Source organism: Rhagoletis zephyria, unplaced genomic scaffold, assembly GCF_001687245.7.
Source record: "Rhagoletis zephyria isolate East Lansing unplaced genomic scaffold, Rhagoletis_zephyria_1.1 Rzeph_scaffold_03271, whole genome shotgun sequence".
NCBI lineage: Eukaryota > Metazoa > Arthropoda > Insecta > Diptera > Tephritidae > Rhagoletis > Rhagoletis zephyria.
In genome coordinates this window covers 24,633-42,541 of record NW_016160354.1, presented here as the reverse complement: position 1 = coordinate 42,541, position 17,909 = coordinate 24,633, and the positions used below count along the sequence as shown (strand labels likewise).

General features: G+C 35.5%; 2 protein-coding genes and 1 long non-coding RNA gene across 10 annotated transcripts in view; 1 reads left to right on the top strand and 2 right to left on the bottom strand.

The window, feature by feature from the left end:
- LOC108368718 (uncharacterized) overlaps positions 1–15,802 on the bottom strand; it is a 25,796-nt gene extending 9,994 nt beyond the window's left edge. The window contains exons 1-2 of the long non-coding RNA XR_001848410.1: positions 14,671–15,802; positions 3,110–3,116 (exon numbers count right to left, since the gene is read on the bottom strand). This is a non-coding gene — a long non-coding RNA (uncharacterized LOC108368718). The remainder of the gene's footprint in view (positions 1–3,109; positions 3,117–14,670) is intronic.
- bves (popeye domain cAMP effector bves) overlaps positions 1–17,909 on the bottom strand; it is a 49,194-nt gene that overhangs the window by 23,468 nt on the left and 7,817 nt on the right. The gene's annotated exons all lie outside the window — the stretch shown is intronic.
- LOC108368717 (uncharacterized) lies at positions 4,498–14,638 on the top strand. Its single transcript, XM_017623628.1, has 3 exons — positions 4,498–5,477; positions 10,743–11,002; positions 14,119–14,638. The coding sequence occupies exons 1-3, from the start codon at positions 4,999–5,001 to the stop codon at positions 14,565–14,567; spliced, it is 1,188 nt and encodes a 395-aa protein (XP_017479117.1). The 5' UTR covers positions 4,498–4,998; the 3' UTR covers positions 14,568–14,638.

The window sequence follows — 17,909 nt, the reverse complement described above, 5'->3', positions numbered from 1 at the left end:
ATTTTCATGGGTGTGATGTAAATATGTACAAATGCATGTATGTATGTATGTATGAATTAGAATCGCCCATGACACAGCGATCGTAAAACAATAAAAAAAGTAGATGCGCTTCTAAATTGATGAATAGCAATCGCTTCTGCCTTGAATGTACGATATGTTGGCGCACAGCTTCAAAAAATATTTTCGGTATTTCATTAACAAATAAAAAGCAAAGGCAACCCCTTCATTAATATGTAAGTACTAGCTAACCCGGCGCGCTGCTCCTACGAATGTATGAAAAAATAAATATCTGATAATCAGAAAATTACTGCAATGCTTGCGAAAAGGCCTATTCTTTATTCTTTTTTTAGCTACATTGAGCGTAAAAGAACAAATTGCCTTGTTACAGAGCATGCAAAGCTGAAACAGATGGAAAATATTTCGTCACACCTAAGGGTGAAAAGGTGCCAAGTCCATTTTTTGAAATTGTTCAATAGAAACGAAAAATGTATGTTTGAGAAAAAAATGGACTTTTCACCTACAGGTAGCGATTTATGTGGGTATGTAGGAGTAACTTTCTTGAGAGCAAATTACACAGCGTGGCAAGATTGGTTTAGGTTAAATTATACGCGCAGCTCTGATAGGAGTTCACTTGAAGACCGCATGTCTATAAACCATTCGGCTTTTCTTGCAAATCCTACCAGACATTCTATGGTAGAGGTTTCCCTAAGCTCCCTAAGCTCTCGAAAAGTGGCCCCTAGGAATTTGAGGGGCTTCCTCCGTATGGATTGGATTCCCTGTTCATCTCTACAGCTTCTGCAGAAATCGTTATGCGGCGCTCCGAACCTGGCAGCCATGTGTCCATAGGTCTAGTGTTCCTGTGAGAAGCCTAACATTTGGCTTCCATCGATCAGTGGTCAGAGTGAGCGCGATACAGGGCCGTCGTGTTGCTGTTGGTAGCTGTTCTGGACATCTTCTCAACTTCTGAAGATAGGAATCCCAGGGGAGTTTTTATGGTCTGAACTGCTTGCTTTAATCCCATCTCAAATCCATTTCTATAGCACTCGCGCTCTTCCTCATTTCCCTGAATATGATTGAAGCTTTGCAAAGTTATTACAAAGCTTAGTGTGAATTAGAATCAAATCGGGCTGTAAATGCCGCTTTTAAAACCATCTCGATTTCAGTATTGAGTATTTTTTGGATCAAACTACTCCCCTTTAACGCCCTGTTTGTTTTATTTAAAACCCTTTTACTAAATGCCAACAAATGAACGAACTCACTAATGACCAGAAGCTATTTTCAACGCATACTTACATATGTGTGTGTGTGCATATGTATGTATGTACATACACCGTGGGAAAATGTCTTGTCCTCAAAATGCGTCACAAGCAAAACACGAAAAACTTTTTGGGGATTTATTTATTCCAGAAATTGAGTAGATGAAATGGAAATTTAGAGTCCCCTTAAGTTTTCTACAGACTTATGTTTGTCTTTACATACGTATGCATGTAGCTCATAATCTTTTGTTTTACAGAATCTTTTTCGTTGCTAATATTGACATCGGAGTACAAAGCAATAAGCACGTACTGATATAAAATAAAAACTAGATACAATTTTAAGTTTTCGGACTTCATAAGAATGATAATTTTTTAACCAATCGAAACCCATCCAAAGTAATTAAATATGTACATATGTCTAGGCGATATACACGCCGTAAAAGTGGACCCCAGATATTTGAAATGTTTTTAAAAACAAACATACATATTTACATAAGAACTGAAAAAATGTTGAATAGATCCGTTGTTGTCTTTGAGAAAAAAAAACAAAAGATTTTGAGGAATGCTGCTGAAGTGACAACTCTTCGTGAATCTGGGTCTTTCGGCGTTTGATTTCTAAAAACCAATCTCATGTCCTTTCCTCGCACCTCGTCAGCTGTCTTGTTTCCCGAAGTTCCTTTATAACCCAGTACAGGCAGCCCCGATGTAGAAAAGTCCCTCTGCTCGCGGACAACTGTCTGTTCCTGTTTGTACCTGTCTTTGTTTGGGATTGTTGTTGCAATTTTGATCCCCTCTCATTATTCTCTCTCATGCTATGGACTTTAGTGGTGCGTGCGAAACCACACAGCGGCTAGCGAGCCTAGCCTAGCCTAACCTTGACAGGAACCAGTGCATTTTGCTGAAAGAGGTATTGTAGCTATTTTAGATATCCTAGGTTAGAATGGTGACGGCGAAACTATTACGCTTAAGTAGTAGCTAAGTGTCATTTTTATAAGGATACCTATTCTAAAAGCATTTCGCAGCATAAGACAGCTCCATCTGCCAGCAGTGCTGACAAGCGTTTTGTGTAAATTTCAGAAACACTACAATGGTGTGGAGAGTTGAAAATTTTCCACTGCAAATGTTTCTGGTTCATTCGCCATAAATCTACATACATATTATGTATGTATGTATGTATATTGGTGACTACCATAGCTAAATTTTAAATTGAATCTCGCAAATTATTTTGATTTCATTCATTCTTCTATCGGTCCTAATTTGTCTAAATAAACGATGCACTTAAGAAAATTTAGAAAGGAAACAGATGAGTTTTGAACTATGAATTTCAATTATATTTTACATAGTTCATGATTGGAGTGTACTATGTACATACGCATATGCATGTATATGTACAAATTGCTACAATGCACCATGGTCAAAATTCCCCTTTTTTTAGTCATAACCTCAAAATCGTAAGAAATGTTGTAAAAATTGAATTATACAGTAAAATATAAATAAATAGACAAACAAATTTAAAGCTTGGCCCATAAAAAATTATGGTTTATGTACTTAGATTTTCCATGTTTGAAGAGTTATTTGCAGTTTTCTTTTGTTTGGTTACCCTCGGTTAAATTTTTTAGGAACATTTTTGTGGAATAATTTGGTTCTGTAAAGTTCTTGTAGATATGACTTCTAAGACACTTTTGAAAAACGTGAGACAAAATTGACCCTAAACATGAACTTTTTGGGCTAAGGTGCTCCACAAAATTACCTATTCGTCGTACAATTTCAGGGCGGTTCCTTGAACAAATGACGAACGCCCTACTTCAGAACTTGGTTGAAAAATTCCATATTTCAGGATTTTATTGAAAAACACCCTATCTCAGAATTTGGTTGTAGAACGCCCAAACCAAATTCTGAGATAGAGCGTTTTTCAATAAAATTTTGAAATAGGGCGGTCTTGAAAAGTTTTCTGAGATTGGGCGTTTTCGAACTGTTGCCGAGATAGCTCGATCTTCTACTCAGCCGACGATATGTAATGTTTATAACTTGCTGTCTCCATTAGCGATCGTTCATCTGCTGCGATAGATCTCCGGCGATGAATCGCTTGTGGATACCGCTCATCGCCATCGCAGGAGATATCGCTTGCTAGCTATCGCAGGCGATGAGCTGTCAAATATGTAGTTAGTTTCACAGCTTGTTTTAGCTTTGAATTTTTATGAAGTTGTGTTTTTCTATAAAATATATGCTCAACACAACTTGGAGTAAGCTATTTTTGCGAATATAATAATTTTTGTCATGTGTGGATGTACTCGTAAGCAGTTATTGAAATGAAATCTTTTGCGATGAAATACCCAAGTACAAAAATTGCTCTGCGTTGAGCATTTCCCTTGCTTAAGCTGACAGATTTCCTGCGATGGCTGTACGCTAATGGAGACGGCAAGTAAAAAAAATAATTTTAAGTTCAGTAGAGTAGACGACTCATTTTGAATTTTCAAACACAAAAACAATGGTTTGACTAGAAAAGTTGGGCATTTCATCCATAGTGCAATGTTCTGAACGGCATGCGCTGACAATAAAAAAAAACAAAATAAAATAAATTTGCGCATCATCCCAAAACCTTTACTTGCGTGCATGCCTCTTCAAAATTTGGAAGTAAAATGACATTAAAAAGCCGTCACATGAAACACCGATGACAATCACAGCGACAGTAATAGCGGCAATAAAGACAAGTACCGTCACCACCATATTAGAAGGCTTCAAATCTCACGTAATTCCACACTGGTACCGCAACATCAGCCATACTTTACATCAAGTAGGTATGTAGACGGCATTGTTTGTATGTAGGTACTTGGGTGGGGGTTAGTTGTGAAATCCACGTGTGGCAGTGCTCAAATTTGAACCACAGCACTACGGTTAGGCTGGCAACAGCAAACAATTACATTAATGGCGAACACTTCGCGCTGGGACATAGGCAAACACCTCCCACATATTACATAGTATTTAGGTGCCTGAAGTGAAGGGTATATGCACACATAACATTCTCGAAGTGAGCACGAAGAGATAGTGTCCATCTCTTACATTGCGCCAATTCAGCTCGGAGAACAATAGTGCGCGATCGATTCGTTTCCAACGAGCGGCTGAACAACTGAGCGAAATTGCCATGCAAGGCATATGGAGAGTGAAAATATGAGAAAATGGGCCATATGATTAAAGCGCATTGCTAGCATTGCGCGGTTCTTGGAGTGGCATGCGCCGCACAACGGCGAGCGATTTCATGGTGGGCGATGGTAGAATGGGGTGTTGCAGGGGAAGACGGTGTGAACGAAGAATATATTTTACGAATATAAAGTCTCACGGCAATGATAATCGACTCAAACGCGTTGAATACTTCGAGCAGTCGAAGTCTCGTGCGATTGCTACGGTACGGTCCAATTGACGGAAAATCACTTAAGGAATCGCCAGCGGGAAAAATACTTTCATCGAAATTTTGTTAAACGCCCGAAATCTGTTAACCGTTACGACGATCTCACATTGCAAACCCAGTTATTCATCCATTTTCGAAAGTAGTGAATAATTGTAAAAGTGTGTGAAATAAATAAAGAAAATTAATCCGTTTAAACGCTAAGCACAAAACTAATGACAGTGACAGCTAGTAAAATAACACAACCTTTTAAGTTATACCAGCGCATATGCACACACAAACAAACCTACATACATACGTTCAATTGATTAAACCGACTAAAACAAAAAAAAAATCAAAATGTGTCTAAGTTCCAGTTCCGGTTCTGGCATGCAAAATGATCAAATTCGGAAATTCGTTGAGCATGGAATGCCCGAGAAAATTGTAAAGACCGTTCAGTATACACTGCGAAAGCGTGCCGCCGAGCGGAATTCCACCGTAGCCAGCATGGAGATTTCTGACCAGCATATGGGTCCATACAGTACTGCTGCAGCAGAAACAAAAAATCCACGCACTCCAGATAAAACGGGAACGTTGGGCATTCCACGGCTTTGTGGGCGTTTCCGCAACCTGCAAACTACCAGTAAATCACAGGATAAAATCACAAACATCGGCGCCGCTGGTACCGACGAAGCCTTCGCGGTGACCGGAACAACCAAGCCCAATCACACCAACAAAATCGACATGGACGCACTGGCTATAACAACACAAATGACGAAACACTTTGTACAACAACTTCATGGCGTTGCGGAAAAAATGCAAAGCAGCAAATTATACAGGTAATAATTTATCATACCTAGTATGTAATTTCTTGTGATCATTTAACAGCTTGGCTAATTTATTGCTTAAGTTATTTGCACTGTTGCTGGGTGCAACGTCTCAGGGAAGGTACACATAGTGTCACAGCGCGCGTGTGCCAATAATGTTCGATTCAGATTGTGTAATGCAGTATGTACATACTTATGGCAATGCAGCGTAAGCGTGTGAACGATAGCAACGTCACGCCAGCCAGTGTTTAGAAATATAGATCAGTTTTGCAGCAGGTGCTACGTCACATAGTATAGGCGTAAATATGTACTTAGACACAGGCACATGTGTAATTTTCAAGTTTCACGCGCAACCGCCTGAAAAGTTTACGCCTGAGAAAGTAATGTATTTCAAAGTCTACTAGTGATTATGAATTTTACGTATAGTATACGTACAGTGTACACAACGTTATTCTTTGGTAGTGAAAAAATCGCATCTGAGGTTGTTCAAGTAACAGTAAAGTAGTGCCTAAGAACTTGACATTTGCAATGTTTGTGAGATGTAAATTTGGTTTTAATACAGTTAAATGTTTAACCACAATTGGGGTATTCACAAGGGTATCGTAAGTTACGTTTAAACGACTGAAAATATATTTAGTGGGTAGGAAAAAGTATCATAAAAGTCATATTATGAATTAGGTGGCTATTTGTGTAGGTCGTAGGTAAGAAGCTACGAAAAATGCCATCGCGTAAATTTTTCGGAGAAAATTCCTTTTTTTTTAATTTTTCTTAGTGTTACCGCGTATTACTTCTATGCCATTAGATATTTTCGAATCGGTTCAGCTTACGTAAATCTTAATAGTTTTTTGAAATATTTTGGTGGACGTCTTAAAACATACTATTTTTTATGATTCCAGTGAAGCACCCTAATATATATGCATATATGTTAAAATGCATCGAAACCTGGTTATAATGTAGTTGAAGAGGTTAAAGGAGTGGTTCGTTCCATATCCAGTTTTATGTATTGAATATCAAAACCTGTAGTTGTTGCTAACGGAACGTTAGAAACTGTTTCTACGGAGTGGTAGTATGCACTTCAAGCCCCTCAGCCACAGCGGTCGTCTAACTTTATTAGTTTAGGATAGGCAAAATTTATCAAAAAAAACAAAATTTAATTCTTTCAATTCTACAGAATTTTTTATTTTTTTGATACCCACTGCATTTTTTAAATAATTTTTTTTTAGAAATTATAATATTCAATGTCTTTAAAAAATCCTGATTTCAGAGAGAAAATCTAAAGAGCAGTTTTATTATATGTGACCTCTAATTTCGTGAACAAATTAGATTTTTCTTATGTTGTGAAATTTAAGGATGGTCCTTAAAAACCAAATGAACGATTTTTTTCAGTATCGCCCCTCAATCGGTTATACCACCGACATAGATATCACATATAAATTTTGGTCCCAATTGGGAGACCGTTACGGCGTGGCGCATAGGGTGCAAAGTTCACATTCCTCTATAAAAACTCAAAAAATTAAAATTTATTTTTTTTTCATCTAATTCCCAAAATCGATACTACTATGGTAGAGGATATCACATACAAATTTTTGTCGGTTAAGGCGTGTCGCACAGGGGTCAAAGTTAAGATTACCCCATGCAGACGTCTTAACCCACTCCAATCGGGACCAAAACGTATTAAATGAAAAAAAAATAAATTTTAATTTTTTTAAGTTTCTATATAGGAATCTGAACTTTGAACCCTGTGCGACAGGCCTTAACGGTCTCCAATTGGGACCAAAATTTATATGTGGTATCTATGACCTTGGTATTACCGATTTAGGGATGAGACTGAAAAAAATCGTTCATTTGATTTTTAAGGACCACTCTAATGTACATATGTATTTAAAGAATACTTTAGGATTATGTCTTAAAATCGTAAATTATTTTGATGTAAAATAACGATTTGAAGGCTTTTAGTGGAATCGCAGGGGATAATAATTAAATATTTTTTATTAATTTAAAAATATTTCAGTGTAGTTAAAACCCCACCAGAAACAGTTAAACAGTTCTTTTGCATTAAGAAAATGTACGACATTAAAACATACCGACGCTTACGACATTTTGTGAATACCCTAATTATATGAATTAAGGTTTCACTCGAATGCTACTTCTCAATATGTAACCAAAGTTTCATGATTGAAAAGCTAACTTCCGATCTTCCACTCAGCAGTCGAAATACAACCTTTATTCAGGAAAACGGAATACATACATATAAGCGTATGTACATAGCTAGCTTAGGGAGCTTAGGGAGAAAACGGGTTAAGTCGATTTTTTTTTATAAAAAGTCACTTTTTGAAGTACGAAACCCGCGAAAGCACAAATGCCTCGTCTGCAAAAAGATCGAAAAAAGGCATACTAAAATTGATAAGCCCCAAAAAATACGAAAAATTGTCATTAGTGTCCAATTCTATCGATTCGCGTGGACTTAGCAACTCTTCACTCTAAGCTTGCAATATGCATGCAAATATTTACCTACACACACATGTAGGTACATATGTACAAATGTGAGTAATACTAATCAAGAATGTTAAATAATATTTTCATGAACAATACTGGTCAAAATATTTACTAATCGCATGTAATATATATCGTCACTTGAAATGCAAAAAGCCGTTACAAGCATCGTCACTGAAATGGAAAAAGTCGAAACTAATAATTTATTTTTGTTTCCATAAAACGATGTGGGTAGTTGTAATTCGATGAAATCCATCCATACCAATCAAGAAGTGAATTTTGAATTTTTGAATTAGTTGCGACTTTTTGCATTTCAGCAACGATGTTTAGTTACGTCATTTTGCACTTCAGGTGACGATATGCATGTAGGTATGTACATGTGCAGTTAGATTAGATATATGTATGTAGACTAATATGCACTATGCGACCTGCAAATTTGTAGCCGCTGACACTCCATTGGCGCATGATTGGCATTTAAATTTTTTTTTCAAATATTAGAAAATAATGCACAATTTCCTTTAAAATGAGTTGGAGTAATTACAAGTTTTAAGGATATTATTATATATATGCACATATGTATGTATATCGACTTATCGTACTTACTATTAGAATTAAACAATTCTACTTGAAATCGTCAATTTGAGTAATAGTTTTGTGTTCTGAGTACAATTTTTTTTTTTATCAATCACAAATTACTCAGATTATCAAACAAGCAATTTGCTACATATGTATGTGGAAATGTTGTTGCAAATTTTTATACATGTGCCCATAGCACATTTATACTGCGGTTGAGTTTGCGAAATTGGGGTTAAAATTTATTTTTTTAAGCCGGGAAATAAACAATAAGCGCCGGGTCCGCGAGCACAGCCGCTCCGATTCCAAGTTGGTGCTCGTATGAAAATTAAACCTCAATAAAAATTGCATGCGTTTTCGCACGTACGCCATTCTGCAGCGATATTTCTAAGCGCGTAAATATGCAAAAGTATGAGCTCTGTAAACGATGCGACGAGAGTGGTTTTGTTGCAAATATTTTTGAATTACATATATGTATGTATGTAGTTGTAGTGAATATTACAATACCTAATGTATGCATGCATGTGCATGCATATGCATGTTTGTATGCATATACATAGTAAAATATGTATGTATGTAATAATAACAGATCTTCAAGAACTACTATGCAAAAACCAACACTCGCTGCGAAAACTTGAAACTCAAATTAAAGCTCATGTGGTTATCAGTGCGCCAAATGGCAATGGTGGGGAACACTAAGGCCATACATGCGACACACGCGCTGGAACACCTAGCAACAATAAATGAACACATACCTGTTTTTTTTTTACATATGTATGTATGTACATTAATGGGATTCATTTTGCATAGAAAAAAGAGGAAAGTATTTAATTGCAACGCAAAAAACATGCCAAAGATCACACTAAGCAATAATATCCACGAACTTTAGCCAGTTCGGTTTACTTGCAGGCTTTTCTTACTTATGATATGTACAAAATTTTTACTCATAAAACCTGCACGTTCTTTGTTACTGTAATATTTAATTGCTAAAAATCGAACCGGCCTAAAGTTTACTAAGAAACATACATTGATGTGTATTTTATGTCAAACGGTCGAACCGCTTAAAAAAAAATTGTATATACACCGGAAGCTTTTACTTTGATAAGAGTTTGGCGTAATACAAATTAGCAATATTGACATGTCTTTAAAAAAGCCAACATAGAGTTTTCTTTATAACCATCTTATTTATGACCCGATTCTAAGGTCGGATATATCATTATAACTGCATTTCTCAGAGCTGTATTTGTATCTCTCAGGACCATGAAAAATTCAGGAACCAAAAATAAACGTGGAATATCAAGACTTTTATTTTTAGATTAATGCTAAATAGCTAAATTTTGTTTTTATTTTGCCGATCAAATTAAATCATTATTTTGTGATTTTTAATTTTTCGTTAAAAAATAATCGTTATTTTAAATTTTTATTTTTTTCTCATTCATTTCTCATCATTAAGACGCAAACTAAATCGTGTGTGATCTATCAGAAAATAACGGTTATAATATAACAAAAAAAAATTAAAAATTAAAAATTAAAAATAACAACAAAAGTTTATCGAAAAAATAGAAATCAAAGATAGCGATAATTCTTGATCGGAAGATTAAAAATCATGAAGAAACTATTAAATTTTATCAGAAAAATATAAATCCAATTTTAACGGTTAAATTATGATTTTTATTATAAAGATACCCCCCTCTGGGCGCTTGTAAAACTTAAAGCTCCCTTTTGTCTCGAAACGTCACTTTTTCAATTGGACGATACCCCTACGTCTAGACTATGTATTGCCTGGTTCGATTTGACAGTATTTTAACTAGTGTTGGAAAGTGTTGAGTACTTTTGATAATTGAGTTCTTTGTTATCGAAAGCATTAAGTAGCTGGCTGTACAAATAGCCGCCATTTTGTATCTAATTGATAATGCAAAACATGTTTTTCGTACATAATTATATGCTCGATAAACGCTCTTAAACATAAATTCAGTTCCATTTTCCATACTCCCGTAAAACCCTACAATTTAGGCCTATTTCCGGCCGCTAGAGTTGTTTCATCCCTTGGTTTCATATAGTTAGACGAGTCGATTTTTTTTTAAGCCGCTGGAGTTGTGTTATCCCTTAGACGAGTAGAACTTTTTTGTCTAACGTACATTCATACATATGTATACACAAATATCAATATTTTATTTAGTTACTAATTATTGTTTTAATCTCTCTTTACAGAATGCTGACGAGCACGGCGCAGCCAGCGCATTTAATCGCCGTCTGTGTGCTGACATTTGTGCTATTCACTGTTTGGCCAGATATCGTGGACACACGCAATTCTACCGCCAAAAGCGTTGCAGGAGGACAAGCATTATCTAAGGGCGGCGAATGTCAGACGCCGCAGCAGCAGCAGCAGCACCACACATTGGCGGTAATCGCATACTTAGCTGCATTCGCAACTCATTTCGGTTCCCAAATATGGATGACATTCATCTCGGGTAAGGATAAATGTTTGTTTTGTTGTTGTTTCCATTTCATAATACGTGCAATGAATACATTTGTAAGCGCGTCAATATATGTATGTATGTATATGGTAAGCTAATTTATGGTCCATAAAAATGCATTCATATTACCACTTGGAAATTCACATTAAAACAGTCATAAAAAAAGATCGTTTTTCGCCTTGAGTAAACATGAAACATTTCTTAATACTATGTATATATGTATATATTACTCATGTGCTAATCCTTCAGGATTACTTATGTAAGCTAGCCCAAAACTGGCATGCGACTTTTAGGGGAGCCAGATTATGCAATTACACAACTAATTTCAATGTCAAAACAATGCATGTACTGTGTATGACTTTTTGAAAATATTTTCTATGTACATATGCAGTTATTAATCGCTAACCGATACTGAGCCAAAATTAAACAATTTCGAAATAGTCTGCATGGAGTCCAATGTATGTACATACATATGTACATATGTCCTTAAACATATATTTGCATATGTAAACGCTTGGACACTTAAATACATATCGTATGTACATTAGGGTGGCACAAAACAGTAAAGTCGCAATTGCAATGCTCTCACCCCCCCGGGATTGTTCTATACCAAAAAAAGTATACCTTTGTTTTTTTATTTTGAAATCAAAAAATATTTAGAGGTCGCTCAAAGCGCTTTCCATGTATTTTGATATGGGAAAAATAAAATTTTTCGTAGAAATGGTATAGAATTCTTGAAAATCAATATTTTTCGATTAGAAAACTCTGGTTCTTTTCAGGAGACTTTCAATAATAATACCTAATACCATTTTTGCATTTTTCGGGTTTTTGGTGAGTTTTGGCGGACCTATAAATTATAGTTGCGATGAAATAGTGGTTAAATAAACAATTGGGTATTACTAGTGGGAATCTCCTGCAGATAAACAGAGTTTTCTGGTAGACAAATTTTGACTTTTAACTATTCTATACCATTTCTACGAAAAGTTGTTGATTCCCTATATAAAATACGTGGAAAACTTTGGGCGCTTTGAGCGACCACTGAACATTTTTGGCTTTCAAAATAAAAAAATACGGGTATACTTTTTTCGGCGTAGAACAATCCTAGGGGGTAAGAGCGTAAAAAATCCGACTTTACGTTTTCACATGCACCTTGGGACCACCCTAATGTACATACATATATTTTTGTTAAGGTGTCAGACATGATCGGATTATGCCAGTAAATTAAATACAAACAATTTTTAACTGAAGACATTGAACCATATGCACACTTTTGTATAGTATTTTTAAAAATAGGTACGTTTGTATATATATTGTACGTGTATAGGCGTAAATATGTATGCATAAATATGTACGTACATACATACACGATAATTTATGCGCTATTTACGTAAGCAATATATTTTTGTTTGCAAGATATTAAAATCACAAAATCGGTGATAAAAAATACTTTCACACATATACTCATATTCATATTACATTAGGGTGTCTCCTATGTATATAGGTTTTTTTTTTTCAAAATTGTTAATCCTTTTTCATGGGCTACCTTCTAGTTGGTTCTATTCTATGAAAAAATGGGCTCTATTGAATTCGGCCTCACTGAGATAAAGCAAAGATTTGCTGCTGGGACTTCCAAATCAAAAAGTCAGACATCGAATGCTCTACTCGCTGTATTCACACACGATTCACGACATAAGCGTTAGTGTAATCACCAACAATGGAATGGAAAAATTGGATTTTAATAGAAAGACTATTTCTACATATTTCTAAGTGTATTCTGCACTGCAGTCAATATTGGCTCAGTTGCCAGTGCTTTATCTGCTTATATTTAGTAAGTAGCTACCAATGACACTGTCTTCACGCTGGTGGTCGCGTTTTTAAAACGCTTCGTTTAGTGACCATTTCGATTTCAAACAAGGACCATACATATCGAGCCCTAACCGCCAAAAAGACGTAAGCGACATTTTATTGAAAATTTTGTTGTTGATGCAGAAACGTTGATCTGGAAACATTTCTGCACCAAAAAGCAAATTGTGAAAAAAATATCGCTCATGTCGTTTTGGCGGTTAGGACTCGATATGTACATACATGCATATGTTCATTCATACATATGTGCTAGTGCCGAACTGATTCGGTTCTAGAGAATTTAGAACCATGACTAGTACGGGTTAATTCGCTTTTGCATGGCAGCAACTGGCGAATTTAGCATTGCAATGTTCTACGGAGTGTCAATTGCTCACCGCTGTAATCCTCTTTTCGATAGTTCCGAATCAGTTCTAAATTCGAAACCCTATATCTAGATTTCTTATAAAAAGTTTTTGTTTTCATATTTTGTGTGCCTATATTTGCTTTAGTAAATTTGAATGGAAACGGTTAAAATAAAGAATTTAGAAAACGATGCATTTTTAATTTTTTTTGCTTCTTGCATCAAAACATAATTTTTTGAAAAGACGGACTTGTCAACCTTTCATTCTAAGCTAGCGATATGTAGTTTTGAAAGTAAAATAAAATCGTTTCGCAAAAGTGTCACTTTTCGCTGCTTTCGTACTGGCGATAATCTAGTTACTATCGGACTGGTTCGTTTTTGGCGATATAGAACTAGCACCGAACTACGAATTTGCTTCCCTAGTTTCCCTGGGTTTCCCTGCAGGGTATTAAGTAGTCATACGCGTCAAAGGCGGATTTCTGTGCATATGCCTGAGAAAAATTCACGCGCAAATAAAAATGAGATTTCCGAGTAATAAAATTTTCAATTGTCGTTCATTCATATTCACGAGTCAATGGCTTCACTCCAAAGGCTGTGGCATTCAGAAAGGTATATTGTTATTATACCTGTGCGAACAGGTTCAAAGCGGCTTTTGGCATTTTTTTGTTATGGTCAATTAGAAGAACGACGCTGGGCCAAACTCTTAGCAAAACTTTATAATCACTATTATTTATTTATTAATTATTATTTTTTTTTTAAATACCGATTCTACTCAAACTCACTCCGGTACACAAAGTTCGTATATGCCTACATACATACATACATATGTTTATGTACCTTATCATATACTCGTGTAGTATTCAATATTTTCCAATGTTTAACAAAACCTTCTTTTTATATATTTCAGGTCTTTCATTGTACTTCCAATTGCCACGTCACACATTTGGCCAATGTCAGCAGATTTTGTTTCCCCGTTATTTTGCTCTCAGCTCCGCATTGAGCATCATTATGTTAGTACTTTTCGTCAAGTACTTTCTCAACTCCTGGAATTTGGCTGCATTGATTCAACTGACAGCGTTGGCTGCCACAGCTTCTATTGAGCTCATAATACGCCTCTATCTGGCGCCTCCAATGCTGCGGCTAATGCACGAAAAATATCGAATTGAAGGTGCTATCGGCAGTGGACGGGAAGTGGGCTCCCTCGAGCAGGGTGATCTCATCAGTTGTCCACACTATCAACGTATCCACAAAACATTTCGTCGCATCCATATGACAATAGCCATGGGCAATATGACTGTGCTATTGGCTACATGCCTTCATTTATATTTTCTAGCATCGAAAATACAAATCAGCTAAGGTAGTAGAAAGTGGACTATGCTATGCTACATATGCATATGGGACGAGGATATATCCCCCAAAAAAAAAAAGCACCGGCTGCTAGGATCCCAGCGATCAGCACATACATATACAACTATGTATAGGCAAACTACAATTCATACGAATAAATTGTAATAAGCTCTGGCAGCTACCGGCAATGCATATCTGTGGAAATAAGAGTACAGTGCGGTAACACGAATTTCAAATACCGTCAACGTATGTACTAGGATATGCGACTTTTCTAACTATATACCAAAAAACTAATTGCATTTCTAGTTTATAAGACAATTGTGTCTTGATACACAGACATACATATGTATTAGTATTAGTTCTGCAATCAAGCATCGAAATTATTAGGTACACTTAAACTCCATCTCAAAATACTTATCGTAAAAACAATTCATTAAATTTAGGTTATTTTACTGGAAGTATTCATATAGAAACTGTGATACCCATATGTACATATATGTATAAATATATATACTTATATATCTTTTCATATTGTAAGGCATGCCATACTACTAGCCCCCATAACTAAATGGACCTGCAAAATCCAACTAAATAATCAGCCTTACATATACTACATACATACATACATACGCATAATCATGGCGAGTTTCAATCTAACTTAGCACAGAAGCATAAGATGAGTTACTGTTACTCTAAGGATGGAGTGGATGTTAACCAATATTCTATATTTATGAGTGTTAGTCATATAAGATACATATGTATGTACGCATGTATATAGATTTATATAGTATAACAAATAAACTTATTATTTATGTATTTTCATATTAATTACGCATACATACACATGCTCACTTCTTAAATTTTGAGAGTTTGAAGAATTTTTAATATTAACTCGTACTGAAAGTGTAATTTCGAAACAATTGGTGTAATCACACCTGTCTGGTTATCAAGTTATTTAGTTAAAAATTATCATTCACTAGATGTCGTGTTTTGTTGTAAACTAAATATATAAAATATATTTATATAAAATATAACTACATTACCAGATAACCTGATAACCAAACAGGTCAGGTGTATTGTATACCCCAAATGTTGTTTCTAATTTTTCTTTTTAACAGGTATCATTTTACTTACACAAGAATTTTGCATATTTTTAGCATTCGATTATAATGTGTAACAAATATTCATATATAGTATTTGTAAGTAAAACGAAAGTAAAGAAAATTTAGACTCAAGCATAATTGAGATAAAAAATAATAATTAATCTAAAAAACGAGATTAAAATAAAAATTAAGAAACATAGCAATGTATGCATTTTAATTTAAAAATTATGTGGATTTTTTTCTTCAATATATATGTAAGTGAATTTTTCAAATCAGTAGATCTCCTAGCAATTTAGTCTAATATTAACTAGCGAATACCGTTATATGAAGATATACATACGCAGGGCCGGCTTTAGAAGCAGTGACGCCTGGGGCGTAAGTGGAGCGAAGCGCCCTTTGATAATAATGCTTATTGCCTCGGTTGCTTTTTTCATATACGATAATCAATTGCAAAAATAGTCGAAATAAAAAAATTACAATTTCTACTATAAGCAAAATTTTCAGATATCAATTACAAAAAGTTTACCTACGTGCTTTGGCTTCGGACAAGCCAATCTGAGTAACTAAAGCGATTAATCTTTATTGGAATATAGTAGATCCTAGGTACGTTTTGATGAGCTGCGATTTCGAAAATCCCAAAGAAGATTTCGAAAAACCCAAAGTAGATTTCGAAAGAGAAACGAAAACATTAGGAAATACATCGAAAACATTTTTCTTGACGAAATTCAAGGACCTCCAATGGCCGTTTTATCGCTGCAGGTTTAATATGTCGTAATTTTTTCTAGTCTTTATATAGTTCCAATCTATTTATGTATGTCCGAATTCTATTCAGTTGTGAGAGGGGTGCTCAACTCCCGACATTTTCACAATAAAAAAGCATCTTTCACCGCAAATTCAAAGCCCTTATTTCTGTAGGTGGATAGAAATGCAGCTCAATTTCCTATCGACTCATGGGTGTCATACCAAACAGACAGGTAAATGACAAATTCAAATCGCATAGTTTTGTCACCCAAGCATTCATGTTTTCATATTGGACAGCAGGATATTTCAGATAAAAGGGAAAAGAAAATCTGCATTAGAGCTTCCTAAATTTCTTTCGCCTGATAACTATTTAATGACTTTAATCATTCAGACTTCAGTCTGCTTTCCCAATGAGTTGTGCATAACGGTTTGACGGTGAGATTTTGGACATGAGTTTTGAAAACAGTAAATCTCTGGGTAGATGCTCAGAATAGAAGTAGATGCGCTGAAGTGCACCAAAAATGGATGAAGAAGCAGCATTGCCATTCACCAAATTCAAGGAAAGTCATCCCCGTTGTACAAATGACAATTCTCGCATTCAGTCGTTGTTGTTTTCAAGAGTTTCGGGTGAAAGATTAGTCATTCCCCCACCCGTCGCTGGAGAAAATTCACATTCGAAAATTTTTTTTTTTTGAAATCTATGTACACAGAAGCGGTTTTTTTTAATCTTGATTTTTCGAATATCGAATAAACTGGATATTTTTATCGAACAAACCGTTTTTTATTAATTTCATCCAAATTTTGACCTTTCAATAAATATTTTAGGTTTTCCGAAGTATTGCATAGCATTTTAATTTGAAATGTAGAAAATTACAACTGACATGTCTTAACAGATAATAATGGTTTGGTCGAAGGCGGAAATTTAGAAGTAGCATCCGGTGCCCACGGATTTTCAAGTAGATGGTTTATTATTCGCTTAGTTTACGGCGACAAACATTTGACACATCATTAAGCGGAACCTGCAAAGACGTAAATATGTAATTCTGTCGCAGGGAATGTAAAACTTGATTTTCGGAACGCAGAGGTCGTCCGCATTTTTAAAACAATTGTGGTCAAAATTTTTTAAAACTTCTAGAAGCGACCATTTTTAAGCCTTAGTAAACTTCCAATAGGAATTTGCTCTATCTAATCATTACATACTGGGAACTGTGGGAATCGGTGGCTTACTCTGAAATCAGGTGCACTGGGGTCCTCAGCGTCGGAGCGTTTTGATTTTCTCGCTACTTGATACTCCTCGGGTGAATTTTCGGCTGTCACTTTAATTTGCGCTAATTCGGCAGCCGGAGGGGCAGAAGTATTCAGTTTAAAAAAGTTCGTTATTTTTACCGAATGCATTCGGAACGGGCTGCGTTTTTGTTTTGGTGATTCACGGACATTGAAAATGCACTTTTTTCCCAAATAGGTAAATTAAGTTTATCTCAAAAAAAAGGATTAGTAACTCCGCGTT

Bases quoted from the DNA above. Each gene is read 5' to 3' on its own strand.
- LOC108368717 (XM_017623628.1), top strand. From the start codon at position 4,999: ATGTGTCTAAGTTCCAGTTCCGGTTCTGGCATGCAAAATGATCAAATT. The intron at 5,478-10,742 runs GTAATAATTTAT...CTCTCTTTACAG, and splicing joins CAAAGCAGCAAATTATACAG to AATGCTGACGAGCACGGCGC. The intron at 11,003-14,118 runs GTAAGGATAAAT...TATATATTTCAG, and splicing joins ATGGATGACATTCATCTCGG to GTCTTTCATTGTACTTCCAA.